The sequence below is a fragment of the Saitoella complicata genome (assembly GCF_001661265.1).
Source record: "Saitoella complicata NRRL Y-17804 unplaced genomic scaffold SAICOscaffold_23, whole genome shotgun sequence".
Lineage (NCBI taxonomy): Eukaryota > Fungi > Ascomycota > Saitoellomycetes > Saitoellales > Saitoellaceae > Saitoella > Saitoella complicata.
The window spans coordinates 286,378-303,402 of NW_017567014.1; the positions used below are offsets into that span (position 1 = coordinate 286,378).

The following is a 17,025-nucleotide window of genomic DNA, read 5'->3' on the forward strand; positions in this document are numbered from 1 at the left end:
GAGTAATTTGATGTTCTGACGTTTGCACTTGCAGACCGCAGGCTGACCCGTTTGCCTATCGCTGCTGGCAACATTCGCTTCCAGATCGTTTGCGTCAAGTTTCTGAGGGGTGATGTGGTACGTGGAGTAAACTTTGTATAAAAGGTTGGCTCCTTCAGGAAAAAGTGGTTCCGATGTGCGGCTGTCAGAAAATCTAAAGTGACACTCGAACGTAACGGAGCATACTCCCAACTCGGGGGTGAGCCGAGATCCAAAGCTCAGCACACAAGTCGCGTCCTGGGCTACTGTATTCCCACGGGTGACAACTGGCTCCATGACCAGCTGGGATTAATTATACATAGTGACCTAGCAATATACTCTACAAGATCTTTCAAGCAGAGTGAACCCTGTGAAAGACACCATGCGGAATATTCATCTCCTAACCCGACGTCATAGCCCACTCAACACGGCACGCGCACAAAACCTTAACACCAGCCGGCGCAATCGCGGGTCGCGACGAACCACAACACCATCATTGGTCCAATCGTAATACAAATGCCTCGTCAATCAGGTCCGATATCAACCTTTGCCGACCGCCCCGCCGATGCGAAGTCTACCCAAGAAATCGCGAGCGAACCCGTTAACCCCGCCACAACCTCCACCACCACAACAAACGCGACATCACCTTACTCCCCTCCCTCAGGTTCAACGTCTGGTTCATACAAGCCGATCGCTGATACCGATGTTGAGATCTCCTTGAAGAGTCTTGGGTTGACTGGGGTTCCGAGGACGGTTATTGCGACAGTGTTGAGTGTGGGGTTGAGTGTGGTTGGGTATTGGTGTGCTGCGCCGTACCTCGTGCCGGGGTTGAGGGATGTTGCGACGGAGATTAAGGAGGTCCCTGGGTTTGCGCCGCTTGCGACGAGGTTTTTGGAGATTGCTGGGTTGGCATTGACTGAGCACACGAACTGTACGTCGCAATTAAGCAGCTTTCGATGCCTTTACGGTTTACTAATGATCAATTGATGTAGGGTACGACGCCGGTCTTCTTGCCTTCCTCGGAAAGATCCCCCATCTCCACCTCCTTCACTCCAACTTCAACGTTGACCTCCCAACTCTCGCCTTCTTCACCGTCCTCGACCTCGCCTGTCTCCTCATCCCAGTCTTCCTCTGCTTCCCTCAACGCTTCCCTGGCCGTTCCGTCATCGTCGAGGAAATCAGCCCTGCGCGTAAGGTCAAGGTTGAGAAGGACCACGTTCTCACCACTCTCCTCTCGCTCCTCGCGTCGACGATTCTTTCTATCACGATCTACACCGCTAGCAAGACCTTCTTCCCAGGCTTGTTGTTGACGCACCTCAAGACTGTCAGAACTCTTGTCGCTATCCCGCTTCCACTCTTGATCGCTGGTTTGCTTCCTGCTGGGTATGCGTTCCAGGAAATTGTTACGAAGCATGGTCTGGTTAGCGGGTGGTGGCATGTCATGGCTGCCATTGCCGTTGTGTCTGGCACTGGTATTTACTACGGCGTTAAGGGTGTAGATGGTTCTGGTGTCGTTGGCGTCTTGTCCAGCTGGGTGGCTGCTACGATCTTGGCTGCCTTGGGATTGTCATGGGCTGCTGAAGTCCCTGTGTTAGGGTAAGGCAAGTGCCCTTGACGGATTGAGGAGGTTGAGATGCTGAAGGAGCAGCGTGTATGTTACGACACGGAGAGGCGATGGATTCGATGTACTATAGTTTATCTTGGACGCTTGGAGGAATAAGTGTATGGTTGCTATTTGCAATGTTGTTCTAATGATATATCCTTTGCTTGATGATCGTGCGCTCACGTCCTGGAGGTAATCCTCGTCACCACTGCAATAGCAATGACTATGAGTCTATTCAACTCATCTTTCTAATCTCCATCGCAATTGCCATCTGAATTATGTCCTCTCTTTAACTTTTCGCTCAAGCTGAGCTGCACCCTTTAACACCCGCGCAGCACGCCAACCCCAATTGAGACTAGACTACCACCACACCAGAAGAAATCGGCTCACCCAGCGTAAAGACAGCTGTGAGTACACCCGCCGGATATACGCCAAATAGGTGAGTGAATTGCTGGGGAGATGCTCGATTTGTGGTCGCCGTTGTTCATTCTGTCGATTCTCGTTGGATTGGTACCGCGAGGAGGCCGTAGAATGGATGGATTGATGGACGGTCGTTGGAGGGCTGCGTGATGGGATGGGGACGAACGGACGATACGGCGGACCATTGGATCGAGCAGCTCGAGAGAATGCTTCAAAAACGGTATGCTGATATCGCTTTTATAGCCAACATGAGCAACTACGCCCAGATCTCCAAGAAGAAGAAGGTTCGTGATTTTTGTTGTGTGCGTCGTGATTGTTGCGACGCGGTCTCGAGCTACGACAAGGAAGGTGCGAAAACGACACATCGACAAACTACAATGATGATACTTCTTCTCTGGCACCTCTTGTTTGATGGCTTGCTGGCCGTAAAAACCCGGCTCGTCCGATGAACTCAACGAAGACTTTTTTTCTGAACACCGTTTTTGCGATTCCTTGTCGAACTATCGACGACCGCGTCGCGCATTACCACGTTACTCAATCACACCGCCAAAGATTGATGTACTGACTGTTATCTCATAGTTCGTCGCCGACGGTGTCTTCTACGCCGAACTCAACGAGTTCTTCACCCGTGAGCTCGCTGAGGAGGGTTACTCCGGTGTCGAGGTCCGTGTCACCCCCGCCCGTACCGAGATCATCATCCGCGCCACCCACACCCAGGAGGTCCTCGGTGAGAAGGGTCGCCGCATCCGCGAGTTGACTGCCCTCGTCACCAAGCGTTTCAAGTTCGCCGAGAACACCGTCGAGCTCTACGCCGAGAAGGTCCAGAACCGTGGTCTCTGTGCCGTCGCTCAGTGCGAGTCTCTCCGCTACAAGTTGTTGGCTGGTTTGGCCGTCCGTCGTGCTTGTTACGGTGTCCTCCGTTTCGTCATGGAGTCCGGTGCTAAGGGTTGCGAGGTCGTCGTTTCCGGTAAGCTCCGTGCCGCTCGTGCCAAGTCCATGAAGTTCACCGACGGTTTCATGATCCACTCTGGTCAGCCCGCTAAGGAGTTCATCGACTCCGCCACCCGTCACGTTTTGTTGCGTCAGGGTGTTTTGGGTCTTAAGGTTAAGATCATGAAGGGATCTGACCCTGAGGGTAAGCTCGGACCTAAGAAGTCCTTGCCTGATGCCGTCCAGATTCTTGAGCCCAAGGAGGAGCAAGTCGTTCTTGAGCCCACCTCCGAGGACTTCGGTGTTCGTCCGGCTGCGCCGGTTGAGGCTGCCCCTGCTGCCCAGGAGCAGGCTCAGGCTGAGGCTCCCGTTGAGGCTCAGTTCTAAGTATCTAGTGTAGATGCCTAGGATCTGGAGTTTGGAGTGATGGAAGGGCTGTTTGGCTATACTCAATAAAAATGTTGGCTTCCTTTCGTTCATATCTGTTCATCATGTCTTCTTGTGTCCCCTAACTTGTTCTCAGTGTTCGCGTTGTTTTTCCTTGCGATTCGCGTAAGATGACTTCGAATACCTACCGTATCGTAGTCGCGATCGTGCTTAAGCACCATGCATCCAATTTTTGTCACGTTAGCTTTGGCATCGTTCTCACGGCGGGTCTTCACAAGTCTTTCGGGGAAATTTTGCAATGCCTGTCTTGCTGCCATGATAGGACACGTACTCTGCTCGAACTCAAAGATCACAATGCAGCATAGGTATTGGCCCTCGTACGTGGGGGCACTGCTGACAGCAGGGGTTTCAAAAGCGGTTCGTAGGGCTTGCGGCTCCCAAGTCCTCCTCGTACGGTGCCTATACTGCTGTGTGCAGTGAAGATAAGATGAGCCATGATAGGACCCGAGACAAATCGAGTCTCGAGTAGATCGCGAAACTCGAAGTAGTTCTTCGGTTCATGACACGACGCCCCCTCCTAAAACCGAGCTCCAGCGAGGTGCGCAACCGAATTTCCTTTTCCTTTTCATGCTTCTAGGTGTAATTGGTGAAATAACCATGTTTCGTTTTCGAGATTTTCGACGAGGCTCATGTTGGTGCATCAAAATTTCAGAATGGGGTGTCTGAGCTCTTCTCCACCATCCCCCCCCCCTACCCCACCACAATGAGCAAGAGACAGGAGAGAGATGTTGTTATTGTGCACACACTTTTGGCCAAGCTGAGTGCACCTGGTGCACTTGTACTTGCCAGCATGACTGAAGTCCTTGCAATAGATGCCTCAGCTTGGCAGTGTGAGCACAATAACAACATCTCTCTCCTGTCTCTTGGTCATGTGGTCCCAGCTCAGGTCGAGGAAACCGAAGACAAGGAGTCCGACGAGGCCGAGTATTTCGACATTGAGGATGGAACCTGGACTGGATTTGCAGACGAAGCCGAGGACGCAGAGGATCTGGCGGTTTTTCGGAGGAGAACGAGGGGGAGACAGAGTACTCTCTCGGTGTCACCGAACGGTCGAGTTGTTGCTTTCATTCCAACCGATGATGATGATGAAGAAGTTGAGACTGAGGAGGAGAGTGGCTCTCATCGAAAAAACTCACTGGCCCAGAAACCTCAAAAACTGTTAGAATCAAAGGAACCACAGGCAGAATATGTTCATTGAAGCTCCCTCTATCTCATGACACCCGGAGCTGCATCCATAGCGGCTTCCAGGGTGCGTTTCTTTCTTATAACTGAAACCACCTTTTCAGCATGGAGCGACCGAGGGAGGCCTTGTGGCCCAAAACCGGTGGCACGAGGTCATTGCTAAGGATAGGTATGATCAGTTTGACCATACACTGCCCTTCCCGCGAAAGCTTCGAAACGCATTGACCATGCGCTCCGCGTTCAACTGGAAAGCAGGGAGAGGAATTTCGGTCCCGTTCTGAAGATACAAAGCTTCTAGTCTTCCACAATGCTTCGTAGAACCAAGAAGTACCTTCATGAACTCAGTATCATCAGACACGCGTGTGACCTTGAGGTTAATCAATCCAGTGAACCTCGGCAGATACCGCGACAAATTCAAAGGGAATATTAGTTCGGGATAACACAACCCAATAACGAGACTGCGTGCAAACGTGGCCGGGTACTTGGATTTTTGATAATTCGACGTTAAATACTTAGAAATCTTTGCGTCCCCGTTCATCCTCCTCCTCGCGAATGTCTCGGGCTTCCATATCAAGCCGAGTTTGAGATCACGCAAGCGTGCGACGACGACATGCGTTGCCAGGTCGCTGAAGGACTTGTAGACTGCAACCAGACGGGCAACCACACTGATGGAAAGCCCTTCAAAGATCTCGAAAAGGATTTCTGGAGGAAGATCAGTAAGCACAGCCATGGGAAAGTGATCACAGAGATATCGGGGTGTTTGACGTTCTCGTGGCGTTCGTCAGGCGGGTGGCCTTGAATCTGGACACCGAGCATCAAAAACAAATTCCGCCCCTTCCCCCCAAAGTAGTCAACTCTCCCGATTTCTCGGTGGAGGTTGTCGACGGCAGCTGGCCGGCTCACCTGATCATGAGCGTGCGCCGGCGGTTGCGCTTCGGCGTCGTACCCTTGCAATGGGCGGATCGGCACACCGGCGACGACTCGAGTAACATCCCACTTCAACTTCGGCGCAATGACATACCGAGAGCTGACCTGATCCTTCAGTGTCTTTAACCGGTATATCAAAGATCAGTTGACCCACGGTCGTTAGGAGAGCGGGGATCACCTACCCCAAACACCTAAAAAGCCCTCCAACCTCCTCCAGGTCCCCTTTCATCCTCACTACCATACTCATCACCCAATCCGAACAGACCAGATCAAAGATGACAACATTCACACCCTCTCGCCCAAACCTCGCCCTCCAAACCAACCCCGCCCACGAACTCAACCTCATCACCGATCCCCTCCCCGACCTCGCCCCCGGGCACTGTCTCGTCCATATCCGCGCAACAGGCGTCTGCGGCTCCGACGTCCATTTCTGGAAACATGGCCACATCGGCCCTACGATGGTCGTCCGTGCTCCGAACGGATTAGGTCACGAATCGGCTGGTGTGGTTGTTGCGGTGGGTGAGGGTGTCGAGAGGTGGAAGGTTGGGGATCGGGTCGCGGTTGAGCCGGGGGTGCCGTGTTCGAAGCCGGAGTGTCAGGCGTGTCGGACGGGGATGTATAACGCTTGTCCGGATGTGAAGTTTCACTCTACGCCGCCTTACCATGGGACGTTGAGGCGGTATCATGCGCATCCTGCCGCGTGGCTACACCCACTTCCTGACTCCCTCTCCTTCGAGGATGGAGCGCTACTCGAACCGCTGTCTGTCGTCCTCGCGGCTTTTGCGAGGTTGCCGCCGATGATTGGTCAACCCGTACTGATTGCCGGCGCTGGACCAATCGGCTTGATTAGTCTCTTGTGTGCGGAGGCGGCGGGTGCGTGGCCGCTCGTTGTCACAGACATGGACGCCGGTCGCCTCGAGTGGTGCAAGAAGCTCGTGTCCGGTGTACACACTGTCCAAGTCCAGAAAACATGGACCCCGGAGGAAACCGCCGAGCACATCGTCTCAGCAAACGGTGGACTCAGACCTGTCATTACATTAGAATGCACCGGCGCCGAACCCTCCATCGCCTCCGCAATCTACGCCTCCGCCCACGCCGCAAAGATCCACATCATCGGCGTCGGCCCATCCACCCAACGCATTCCCTTTATGCACCTCTCCACCAACGAAATCGATCTCCAGTACCAATACCGGTATCGGGAGACTTGGCCACGCGCGATTCGAGTTATGGAAAGTGGGAGGTTGGAGAAGATTAGGAATTTGGTTACGCATCGGTTTGGGTTGGAGGAGGCGAAGGAAGCCATGGAGCTTTCGGCGGATTATTCGAGGGGGGGGATTAAGGTGCAGATTGTGGATGAGGAGGAGCCGGGGACGGCTGCGAAGGCAGATTGATGAAGGTTGGCGTGATGTTGGGACACCCTTGATGCTCTAGCTTAGGTTCATATGGAAATGTACCTAGTTTCTGCTTGTCGAACAGATCAGTTAAATAAACAATACCCTGTCCTGTGTCTAAATCCCTCTCTCCTCAATGACGCAAACAATTGACGCTATGCCTATATTGTGCGCGAGATGCCCATCTTACCCCACATCTGCCTTTGCGCGCGCAAAAGCGAGGAAGACGGGTAATGTCACCCTCTTTGGCGATTGGAGCCCCACCGCGATCCCCCTCCCCCTCCTCGAGTGTTGTGCTTCCTTTGAGAGGAGGAGGATCATCTGACCACCTCGTCATTTCGTCATCGAGCTTGCAATTGAGAAGAAGAGCATTTAAGAGGTGGACAGGGACAGCAAATTGGAAGCAATTGGAAGCACTTGAGCAGCCCTACGCCATAGCCGCAACCTAAAGCTCCTTCGGGCACGATCGGCTAAAACGGCACGGCACACGCATCTCGAGCACGTTTTCACAATCGATTCACAATAGAGACAAACTTCTCCTCTTTCTCCTCCGCAAGGTTCAGCCAGGATCGAAGCCATACATAAGAGAGTGTGAAGTACGGAGCGAGTTTACATCACCGATCACAACGATCTCAGAGACGAACAACATCGAGGGAGGAGAATGGCACAGGCGATCCTCCCATTACATCAAACACCAACACATACGACTCTCGTCAACATACCCTGTCAAACCAGCATCTCACAACCCTCCTCTACCCCCAGCAACCCCAAACACGCCCCTTCTCCCACCACAACAGACACCACAATGACCAAACCCAAGCCAAACGCTGTTATCACATACTTTAAGAAGTGGAAAGGCAGCGGCACAGGCCTATATCCACCCGCTCCACCCCTCCCCTCAATCCTCTACGCCTGGCTCGCCTCCTTCATCGCCATCGCATCCCTCGCAGCGCTCCAATACGACACTGACGGTGAACACAACGACACAGTAACGATGCTCATCCCGTCCTTTGGAGCTACGGCCGCATTGGTGTATGGATGCTTAGACAGTCCGCTCTCAACCCCCCGCAACGTCTTTTTTGGGCATCTTATTAGTGCTGCGACGGGGCTTGTTTGTACGGGTATTGCGCAGGCTATTCTTCATGCCTCGAGTTCGTCTCCGGATCCGATGCATATGGTCGAGCTTGGTCGAGAATGGGTCTGGTTGGTGGCGGGACTGAGTGTGTCGACAAGTATCGCACTCATGCTCGCAACGAGGACGATGCACCCCCCCGGCGGCGCAACAGCCTGCGTCGTCGCCCTAACCCTGACCTCCACCCCCTCCGCTTCCAAAACCTTCTCCAACTGGCCCTGGACCGTCGGAAAAGCATTCCTCTTCCTCGCATGTCCGGTCATCACTGGAATCCTCATCCAGCTTTTCGTCGGGTTATTGGTTAATAATATCAGTACGAAGCGGACGAATAGGAGGTATCCGCCCTATTGGCTTTGTCCGAAGAAGAAGGGGGAGGATAAGGTTGTTTTGGCGGATAAGAAGGCGGAGGGGAGGGATGAGGAGGAGAGGGTTGGTGCGGGGGCGGGGATGGGTGGGTTGTTGGCGCAGGCTGGACGGACGGCGTCTCAACAGCGAGATGTGAGTACCAGTTCGAGTGAGACGGAGAGGGACCAGGAGAAAGACGACATGGAGGTACATGAGGAAGCGCAGACCGCTGAGTACTGGCGTAGACGGTGTGAAGATGCCGAGCGAAGGCTGGAGGAGTTGGAGAGGCGGTTGTCTGAGTAAATCGGCAACATTGACGAGGATATATGCGTTGCATGGAGCATAGATCTGGAGGGAAGCGACTTGGACGCTGCATTTGTATGGTTATTGGACGTGCACTTGGGGGAGAGGTGGGAAGGGGACTTTTGGCTTTGCGATTGGCTTCGGCGCATATTTTTTCTGTTTTGTTTTGTTTTGTTTTGTCCGTCGTTGCTGTTCTATTAGCACTTACGACTGGCTTGCGACTGGCTCGTTGATACCTTAATATACCGTGGACATTCTTATCTCGGGTCTTTTCATTGCATCTCATGATCATATCGTCGCGATACCGACAGCATATTAGAGCAATCTCCCACGGCTACAGTAGTAACGCATACACGCCTCTACAGTATGATTGAGTTATGAACGATAAAGGGAGGAGTTACGAAGGCACCGTCGCGCCGTATACCGGTATATTGCTCTATACATCCGCGTCCAACCTCAAGCCTTACCACCATCTCTCCTCGCATTTTCCTGCGCCAGGATTCCCTGCACGACCCCCTCCGCCCCTTCAACACACCCCTCCAAAAGCACCAAGCCCTTCCTCGTCCAACTCCCCACGAACCACACCCCATCCCATCCCTGCACGCCCTCCAACTCCCTTACCGCCTCCAACGACTCGAGTGTTTGTATACCACGGTAGAATTGGGCACGGCCAAGGAGGAGTGGGGAGGGGATAGTGTGGGTGTGGGTGGGGGTTGGGTTAGTTGTTTGGAGAAGGGTTGGGGCGAGGATATGGGTTGTTGAGGTTTGGTTGGTGGAGGAGTGGGAGGAGAGGTTGAGGGTGCGGAGGTGGGTGGGGGAGGCGGGGAGGATGGTTGTGTCGCGGTGGGTTATAACTTCGACTTTCTCACTCTCAAACGCGTCCAATAGCCGTACCAGATCTCCATGTTTATGTTCATGTGCGTCGTTGTCGGTGTCTGCGTCCTGTTTTGTGGAGGAGGAGGAGGAGGAAAGTATCCGCCGTGCCTGCGCAGCCCCGACGGCGAAAACAACATGGTCGAACTCCTCCTCATCGTCACACCCTTCCAGCTTGATCTTGACTTTTTCGTTCGCACGCCGTATCCGCTCGACCCCCCGTCCCAAATGTACATTCCCCTCTTCGATCCCCTCCATCAACCGTCTCCTCACGACCCGCACACCCCCCTCAACAACACAATGCTTCCCCCATAAACTCGCCGCAGCGTACCGTAGTACTTCTGACGCCGGAAGTCGGAGGGTTGTGGAGTGGGAGCAGGTACATATGGCGGAGAAGAGGGGAAAGAGGTAGTTCCGGGAGAACGAGGTAGGGAAGTGATGGGTTTGAAGAAAGGTGTCGAGGGTTGTGGTTGATAGGGCCATCGAGGGGGGTAGGAGGTAGGTGTATAACGTTGCGAGGATGGCGAAGTAGATGAACGTAAGTGAGGTTATCAGGGTTTCCCATATCGACGAAGCGCGAACCCCACGGCGGCCCGATCCACCCCCGTAGGTTAACCGCACCCCGTTCCCATCAGAAAACGAATAACTAAACCGCACCCGCCTCAATTTCACCCCCAAACTCCGATACAACCCCATCAAGCGCGGATAATAACCCGACGTTACGGCGCGCATGGGTACATCCACAACCCTCCCATCAACCACGAGGGAATGCGCGTCGAATCCGATCTTGGGGCCGGCTTCAAAGAGGTGGATGGAGTAATTGGAGGACCGAGAGGAACGGGAGAGGAGGTGCGCGGTTGTTAGGCCTGCGAGGCCGGTGCCGATTATGGCGATGCGGGTTTGTTTAAATTTGTGATCCCATGCTGGCGGTGGTCGGGGTGATCCGGCCATGGTCGTTGGTGGTAGCCAGACTGGACACGTGATGGGATCAATTGCAACGGGTATCAAACGAGGAGGAGTGCAGGGTCCATTCGACAGATTCCGAGATTTCGGAACCGGAAAATAAGGTATGGCGCCTTACTTGGTTGGGGAAGGGCTGGCCGTCGTGCGTGAAGGTGCAGCTCCTGGGGCATGTGAACCGTGACGTTGTTCAAAGTGGTGCAGGGGACTCGGCGGCTGATGTCTGCTGCAGTTGCATTCAATGAGTGTTCAATTGGTTGGAACCGCTGGGTATAGAGCGGCACGAAGAGGTCGAGATCACGTGAGCGCAGGGTTACGTACAAGCTTAAACTCAAGCCTGCGCAGCAATCCCAAGCGACATCAAATATGACATCATCGTCGATCCTCGCATACTTTCCCTATAAGAACCACCGTCCGTGCTCTCAAAGAGCATTGCCATCACCACGCAATTGAATAAACACAAACACAAAATGTCTGCCGCCGAATCCACCATGCCCACCGAGTCCGCCGCTCCCGCCGTTGATCCCACGGCCACTACCGCCTCCTCCGGCCAGCAGGATTACCTTGACAAGGGCGTTGCTTTCGCTGCTCAAAAGGCTGGACATTCCACCAGTACGTCGCGCACCCTAAGAAAAAGAATTTCTTGGGATGAATGCTAATCAGTGATGGGATAGACGCCTCAACCACCGAGAAGATTTCCGATGGTATCCGTTCCGGCTTCAAGAAGCTTACTGGAAAGGATGTTCCTATCGCCGACAAGCAGTAAGCCTTTGTGCCGACGGAGTGTACGAGTATGGTCAGGACTACGAATAGAGCACAGGCCAAGCGCCTGACGATGGAGGAGTTATTGTATACCTATTGAAGGAGTGGAACTCCATAATGATACTTCTTTGCCTACACTTCCCCTTCCATCTCCTTTCTCCGTTCCATTGCTTTCGTGTTTCCCGATCATCAATGAATTACAACGTACTAGCTCCAACCCTCGCCACCCTAACCCCCCTAACCTCCTCCAACACCTTCCCAAACTTATCAACACACTCCTCAACAACATCAACACCCCACATAAACTCCTGCCAAGCACGATCGCCCCACATATCCGGATTCTTCTTCGCTCCTCCTCCCGCGGCCGTGCTGTCCATGTGTGCTTGTGAGGAGGCTTCCCGGATTTGGGCGTCACGGAGGCGTTGTTCGGGACCGTCGGGGAGGTGGAGCGCAGCGCGGGTCGTTGCTGCCGAGCGTTGAATCGCGCTCGCTCTCGGTAACCTAAGTCTTTCATACACCTTGAGCGCATCCGGAATATCCACCTTCTTCTCGATCAAGTTCAGGCACGTGCTGAGAACGGCTGCATCCTCGACAGCCTGCGCAGCGCCTTGTGCGACGTAGGGAAGCATAGGATGGCATGCGTCACCCACCAATGCGGTATTATTGTATACCCAATGCGCGAGTTCGGCGTGCGAGTTGAGTGTCCACTCCATTACTTCGCCTTCCGGGACCATATTCAGTAATTTCGTGACGGTGGGATTCCAGGCTGCGTAGTGTGCCAACATCTCCGCTTTCGAACCACGTTGGGTCCAACTCTCTGCGGTCGGGGTACTTGATGTGTCGGGGTGGAGTAGTACCATGTTGTATACCTCTCCGCCTTTTATTGGGTACGCCATGATATGCCGCCCAGGGCCCATCCACCGGATCCCGACGTTCTGGTTAATCAAGACTGACAGCTCTGGGTCTTGGAGCATTTGGGTGCGGGGAATAAGGACGCGGTAGGCTGCGTCTCCGGTTGGGAGGGGACGGTCGGGGGTTGAGAGGAGGAGGGAGAGGGCGTGGCGGGTTGGAGAGCGGATGCCGTCTGCGGCGAGGATGGTATCGGCTGTTATCCATTCGCCCGTCGATAACTGAACCCGAGTACCGGCGAGGTCGATATCGGTGACGCGGTGGTCGGTCAAGAGTTCGCAGCCAGCACGGAGTGCACCATTCAACAGCACGCGCTGAAGATCAGCCCGATGCGCAACCATGAGCGGCGCTCCATACTTCTCCCCAACCCCCGGCATCAACTCCGCAGTCCCGAGTTCCTCACCACCCTCCCACCTCCTCAAACTATTCCTCTCCAACATCACCGCGCCACCTTTTGTTTTCAACTCCGATAATAATCCCCATCGATCCAGTATGCGGGAGAGGTTTGGGGCGACTTGGATCCCGGCACCGACTTCGCCGATTTCGGGGGCGGCTTCGAGGATGCGGACGGCGTGGCCGGAGAGGGAGAGGGAGGTGCCGAGGGCTAGGCCGCCGATACCGGCACCGATGATGAGGATGGTAAGAGGGACGTTGGCGTGGAGGGTGGTGTCGTTGCTCATGTTATGCGTAGTCATGGCTTTGTTAGAGGGTATAGCTGTTGACTGATGGCAGTGAGGGGAGAAGCCAACTTATATGTGCCCCTCCAGGCCTGTCGTCGGCAGTAACCACCTAGGCCATGGTGTAGCAGCCGTCCACGTCGTGACCAAACCTTCAGCTCAAGTGCCGTGCCCTGTCGGCAATCCTCCAGCCGTGGCTGATCAATCACATATATCGGCATGAAAGAGCAGCTGCCACTCGGCTATGATGGAAGAGTCAGGTTTGGGTGTGGGGGGCTCATGTCCCGAAGTCGGTTGGCGGTTAAGGCTGAGGAAGTGCCGAACCCCTGCACGATTTGCCGAAGTGCAGGATATCGCTTCGGCAGACATATCGCGTACCGCTATGCATGTAGGATGTCAATGGGCCCGCTTTTACTTCTAACCTCCGTGCATCTTCATAGCTTTGACAATTTTATCGTGGTGCCGATTGGCTCAGGCCGTGACCACGAATGTGAGCAAGCCCTGATCGAGGCATCACCTGGCATATATGGCGTATCCACATCATCGAGCAATATTGGAATAACTTCTGTCAGTGTGGGTTCCGCGTTGAATGTTAACAGTGTTGTTCGTCGCAACACAGTTGTACATGGAATCCAATGATACTCATCTCTCATTGTGAGTTCTTTCGAGCAAACCTTTGATGAGAATTGCATATGTTATGAGTGTAATCAAGATAATACTGCAAAACCGCCACACAAAACCAAACTGGGCCGCCTGAGGACCGTAAATATCCTAAGCGTCACACACAGCTTTGGTGGAGGACATTAAGTGTCGCCTCTCCCAATGTGTTAGCATGTCCTAATGCCCTGGCAGATGCCTCGACGGTTTCTTCCCACCCTTCGTCTGTTTCTTTTGACTAGCCGTCGGTTTCTTCGTATCCAAATCAGACTCGTCAATGTACTCACCACAGCCTTCATCATCTTTGTGGTCACCACTGGCGTTACCACCATCATCGTCATCATCACCGTTGTTCCCAGATCCAAGCTCTTCCGCATCCTCCGTATGGAGGTCCTCGAATGCATCGGGCGGCAGGGCGTCGTCCACATGAGGTTCGTACATCTCATAGACTTTTGGCATCAATCTCTTGAGGATAGGCCTGATCAGAGCAACGACGCGTTTCTCGAACGCCCTCCTCCCAGGCTTGCACTTGAGAACTTTCCCCTTACGCGTGACACGGTTAAGCAACCAACCGAGCCTCTCCATGATGCAAATATGGGCATACATGATGCCACGAGCTTCGTCGGGAGGATCCATCCCAGCTTTGCTGACTGAGTTTGTATGTAGTGAGAGTTTGATGCTGGTATACGTAGGGTTGCCTGCTGTAAACAAATGTATGGGTAAACGTAATCGAACTTAACAAGCCCTCATATGCATTGTGCGGCCCATGCATTTCCATCCTTTTGTGGCAGAATTTAGGTTCGTGGGAGTAGGGTTATTTCCCCCATACCTCACCCACCCGTCCTACCCGTTCCAACCGGCCAAGACCCCACGCGAGACGGCCTCCGGTAAAATGGATCGATTCGTAACACTGTACTTGTAATCACCTCTTCACCTCTGATTGGGATTGTACCGGGTGGTTCGTGATCGTGCTAACCGGATTCCCAAATCCGCCCGAGTCTCGACTCCAGATAGTCTCCAGCAAACTCCAATGCGCCAAGAATGTTATACTCGGGACATCGTAACTGTGATCCCCTCACCATTCAACCGGATCGTGGGCTTCGCCTGCCGTAAACAGACCTATAGCCATGTCCAGTGAAAGGCAAGCTCAATCGAACGTGACACGAGTTCTCCCCAACATCCTCGAGGTGATCACACACAAACAACATGCCTTACCCGGTCACGTACCATGTATCCCCGCTCTTCCCTCACCCCTCCTCCTCCGTCCCATTCACAACCCCAACAACATCCCCAACCCTCCAACTCCCCTCCAAGAACCTCGGTCCCATCACCTCCAAAAACCCCCTCCTCCACATCCTCACGAACCCCTCCACCCTCTCCCTCTCCTCTTCCGGATTAGCGCATCCTTCGAGGAGCTTGCGGACGATGGATTCGCCGTGTGAGGTGTAGGTGGGTGCACGCGTAAGTGGTTCGAGCGCGGTGAGGGGTTGTAGGAGTTCGGGGAGGAGCGGGTCAGTGGGTTCGAGATCGAGGTGTTCCCTCACAATGGCCTCCAACTCCCTCCTTCTCCCCTCCGGAATCTTCCCCACCTTAACCCCAAGCAAAGCCCTCGCAGCACTTCTCACCCTCCCAACCCTGTCGTCCCTAACCCACGGCCCCCCCTCCAACCCCACCCCAAATTCGTCCACGATTCGACGACGGAGGGGGAGTGAGACACGGGCTTCGTAGGTTAGGTGGCAGGGGATACACAGGGGTAGGATGTCGTGGGAGGAGTGGGATTTGTAGGGGAGGGGGAAATGGTGGGTGTAGGTGTGTGGGATGATGTGGTGGAGTGTTAAGCCTCCGGAGGCAACTGAGCTGTGGGCCGGGGTTGTTGTTGTTTGGAGTGGAGTGGTGGAGGTGGAGGAGGAAGGGGATGAGGGTGAGAAGCCGCAGACGACGCATACCTCCATGCGTTCTTCGAGATACCACTCCTCGCCTTCATTAACGCGACCTGATCCTTTTGGCGTAAACGTCAACATAATACTCCGCGGAACTCCTTCTTCCTCCTCACTCCCCGCCGAAGCCTTCTCGCTGTTCTGCATCGAGTCACTCGTCGGAGGAGTATACGGGCGTGCGAGATCCCTGTCAAGATACCACTTGATCTTCTTCGTCGAACAGCGGAACATCAACGTCCCTTCGGGGGAGTAGACGGAGCAATTGTTGTAGATAGGTTTCGAGCGAGTTTGGATGGGTATTGGCCGAGGCATGGTGTGCGGTTGGTTGAGGAAGGGTGTTCTAGGGCCGAGGCGAACGCGTGAGGTAACTGCCGGAGAACGTCTGAAAACCGCGACTTGTGACACTGTGTACTGGGAAGCTGTGATGTATGATATTCAGTGCCCAACGTTTGGGCGGATGTAGTAGTCTTGAGGGAACACAACTGTCGCTGCGCGTGCGCTTGGATGGCGATTCACACCTGCAGCTGAGGACACTTTGCGATGCAAGAATCTGTTCGTTCGACTCAGCAGACGTTCCCAGCGTTTCTCTGACGATCAAGGTATTTCGAGTGTTTCGAAGATTTTGGGTATGAGGTGCATGAGCTCACAGAAGCGAGGTTTTCGGCTCTAGGAATAATGTGCCGACGTGCAGCTCGCTTGTAACGTCGACATTCTTAGACAGAGGGTGCAACCCAACGAACCCTGACAAAACAAGAACGCCAAACCCAAACCGACCAAAATCCCATACCCGACGCAACCGTCAACCACAACCTCACCGCCAAATCAAACATCTAAGATAAACCCACCTCACTCAATCAACCCCAGCAAACTTTTACTAGCCTCCCTTTCCACGCCCCAAACCTCACTCTCTTTAAACCCCCTTGCAACAGCTCTAACCCACCTCGCAACATCATACTGCCCATCCGCCATCCACCCCGTCGTTCTCTGCTCCAGCTCTTCCCCGTCACCTTCAGCAGCTGGGGTAAGCGCCACGTACCCATCCAAACAATCAAACAATGCTTGTTCATCCATACCCAACCCCGCCCTTCCACCTCTCGCCGCACTGTGGCCATTGGCGGAGGAAGCAGAAGCGACAACTTGCCGATTCCGCGTAGTAACCAATTGCCAAATCACCAACACCGCCTTGAAACTCGCCCAAACAATATACGGCGGCCTCAACCCCGCCGTACCCTTCCCCTTCCCCGTCCCCTTCCTCCGATCCCGAAGCATCTGTCGCGCAAACCAAACCAAATTCCCCACAACCATGCTGAAATCAACACTCGGCCCCATCCGTCGCGTGAGGCCTCCAAATATCGAATACCCATCTCCGGACGCGGGAGGTGAAGCACCGATTTGGTTCTTGGCAGCACGTACAGCGAGCGCGACACAAGCCGGTAACGTCCCCTCCACGATCCCCCCCAAAATAACCGGATCGGGTAAATGCAACTGTACATACGCCAAATGCCACGCACTCCACACCGTCCTCCATAACGCAGGTCCACGCCCCGGATCC

The 17,025-nt window shown here is 54.0% G+C and overlaps 11 protein-coding genes across 11 annotated transcripts; 8 read left to right on the forward strand and 3 right to left on the reverse strand.

Moving 5' to 3' along the window:
• Window positions 1–484: 484 nt before the first annotated feature.
• SAICODRAFT_21272 (uncharacterized protein) lies at window positions 485–1,710 on the forward strand. The gene is made up of 2 exons (XM_019166400.1): window positions 485–949; window positions 1,011–1,710. The coding sequence occupies exons 1-2, from the start codon at window positions 535–537 to the stop codon at window positions 1,616–1,618; spliced, it is 1,023 nt and encodes a 340-aa protein (XP_019022039.1). The 5' UTR covers window positions 485–534; the 3' UTR covers window positions 1,619–1,710.
• Window positions 1,711–2,620: 910 nt separating this feature from the next.
• SAICODRAFT_60856 (ribosomal protein S3) lies at window positions 2,621–3,358 on the forward strand (the record flags this gene model as incomplete). Its single annotated transcript, XM_019169805.1, has 1 exon — window positions 2,621–3,358. A coding segment is annotated over one exon (738 nt), but the record flags the coding sequence as incomplete, so codon positions are not given.
• A 763-nt stretch (window positions 3,359–4,121) lies between these two features.
• On the forward strand, window positions 4,122–4,616 carry SAICODRAFT_9569 (uncharacterized protein; the record flags this gene model as incomplete). Its single annotated transcript, XM_019171999.1, has 1 exon — window positions 4,122–4,616. The coding sequence occupies one exon, from the start codon at window positions 4,122–4,124 to the stop codon at window positions 4,614–4,616; it is 495 nt and encodes a 164-aa protein (XP_019022041.1).
• Window positions 4,617–4,775: 159 nt separating this feature from the next.
• SAICODRAFT_9570 (uncharacterized protein) lies at window positions 4,776–5,330 on the reverse strand (the record flags this gene model as incomplete). The annotated part of the gene is made up of 1 exon (XM_019172002.1): window positions 4,776–5,330. One exon carries the CDS (start codon window positions 5,328–5,330, stop codon window positions 4,776–4,778), a length of 555 nt encoding a protein of 184 aa, XP_019022042.1.
• Window positions 5,331–5,802: 472 nt separating this feature from the next.
• Window positions 5,803–6,918, forward strand: SAICODRAFT_9571 (GroES-like protein; the record flags this gene model as incomplete). Its single annotated transcript, XM_019172003.1, has 1 exon — window positions 5,803–6,918. One exon carries the CDS (start codon window positions 5,803–5,805, stop codon window positions 6,916–6,918), a length of 1,116 nt encoding a protein of 371 aa, XP_019022043.1.
• Window positions 6,919–7,249: 331 nt separating this feature from the next.
• Window positions 7,250–8,700, forward strand: SAICODRAFT_31679 (uncharacterized protein; the record flags this gene model as incomplete). The annotated part of the gene is made up of 1 exon (XM_019167978.1): window positions 7,250–8,700. Exon 1 carries the CDS (start codon window positions 7,580–7,582, stop codon window positions 8,696–8,698), a length of 1,119 nt encoding a protein of 372 aa, XP_019022044.1. The 5' UTR covers window positions 7,250–7,579.
• Window positions 8,701–9,615: 915 nt separating this feature from the next.
• Window positions 9,616–10,315, forward strand: SAICODRAFT_31680 (uncharacterized protein). Its single transcript, XM_019167979.1, has one exon. It carries the CDS (start codon window positions 9,710–9,712, stop codon window positions 9,884–9,886), a length of 177 nt encoding a protein of 58 aa, XP_019022045.1. The 5' UTR covers window positions 9,616–9,709; the 3' UTR covers window positions 9,887–10,315.
• A 637-nt stretch (window positions 10,316–10,952) lies between these two features.
• SAICODRAFT_31682 (uncharacterized protein) lies at window positions 10,953–11,430 on the forward strand. Its single transcript, XM_019167980.1, has 2 exons — window positions 10,953–11,143; window positions 11,206–11,430. The coding sequence occupies exons 1-2, from the start codon at window positions 11,002–11,004 to the stop codon at window positions 11,295–11,297; spliced, it is 234 nt and encodes a 77-aa protein (XP_019022046.1). The 5' UTR covers window positions 10,953–11,001; the 3' UTR covers window positions 11,298–11,430.
• Window positions 11,431–11,490: 60 nt separating this feature from the next.
• SAICODRAFT_60960 (FAD/NAD(P)-binding domain-containing protein) lies at window positions 11,491–12,882 on the reverse strand (the record flags this gene model as incomplete). The annotated part of the gene is made up of 1 exon (XM_019169816.1): window positions 11,491–12,882. One exon carries the CDS (start codon window positions 12,880–12,882, stop codon window positions 11,491–11,493), a length of 1,392 nt encoding a protein of 463 aa, XP_019022047.1.
• A 737-nt stretch (window positions 12,883–13,619) lies between these two features.
• Window positions 13,620–14,487, forward strand: SAICODRAFT_166084 (uncharacterized protein). The gene has a single exon (XM_019165679.1). The coding sequence runs from the start codon at window positions 13,720–13,722 to the stop codon at window positions 14,188–14,190; it is 471 nt and encodes a 156-aa protein (XP_019022048.1). The 5' UTR covers window positions 13,620–13,719; the 3' UTR covers window positions 14,191–14,487.
• Window positions 14,488–14,713: 226 nt separating this feature from the next.
• SAICODRAFT_31685 (uncharacterized protein) lies at window positions 14,714–16,251 on the reverse strand. Its single transcript, XM_019167981.1, has one exon. The coding sequence runs from the start codon at window positions 15,783–15,785 to the stop codon at window positions 14,784–14,786; it is 1,002 nt and encodes a 333-aa protein (XP_019022049.1). The 5' UTR covers window positions 15,786–16,251; the 3' UTR covers window positions 14,714–14,783.
• Window positions 16,252–17,025: the final 774 nt, after the last annotated feature.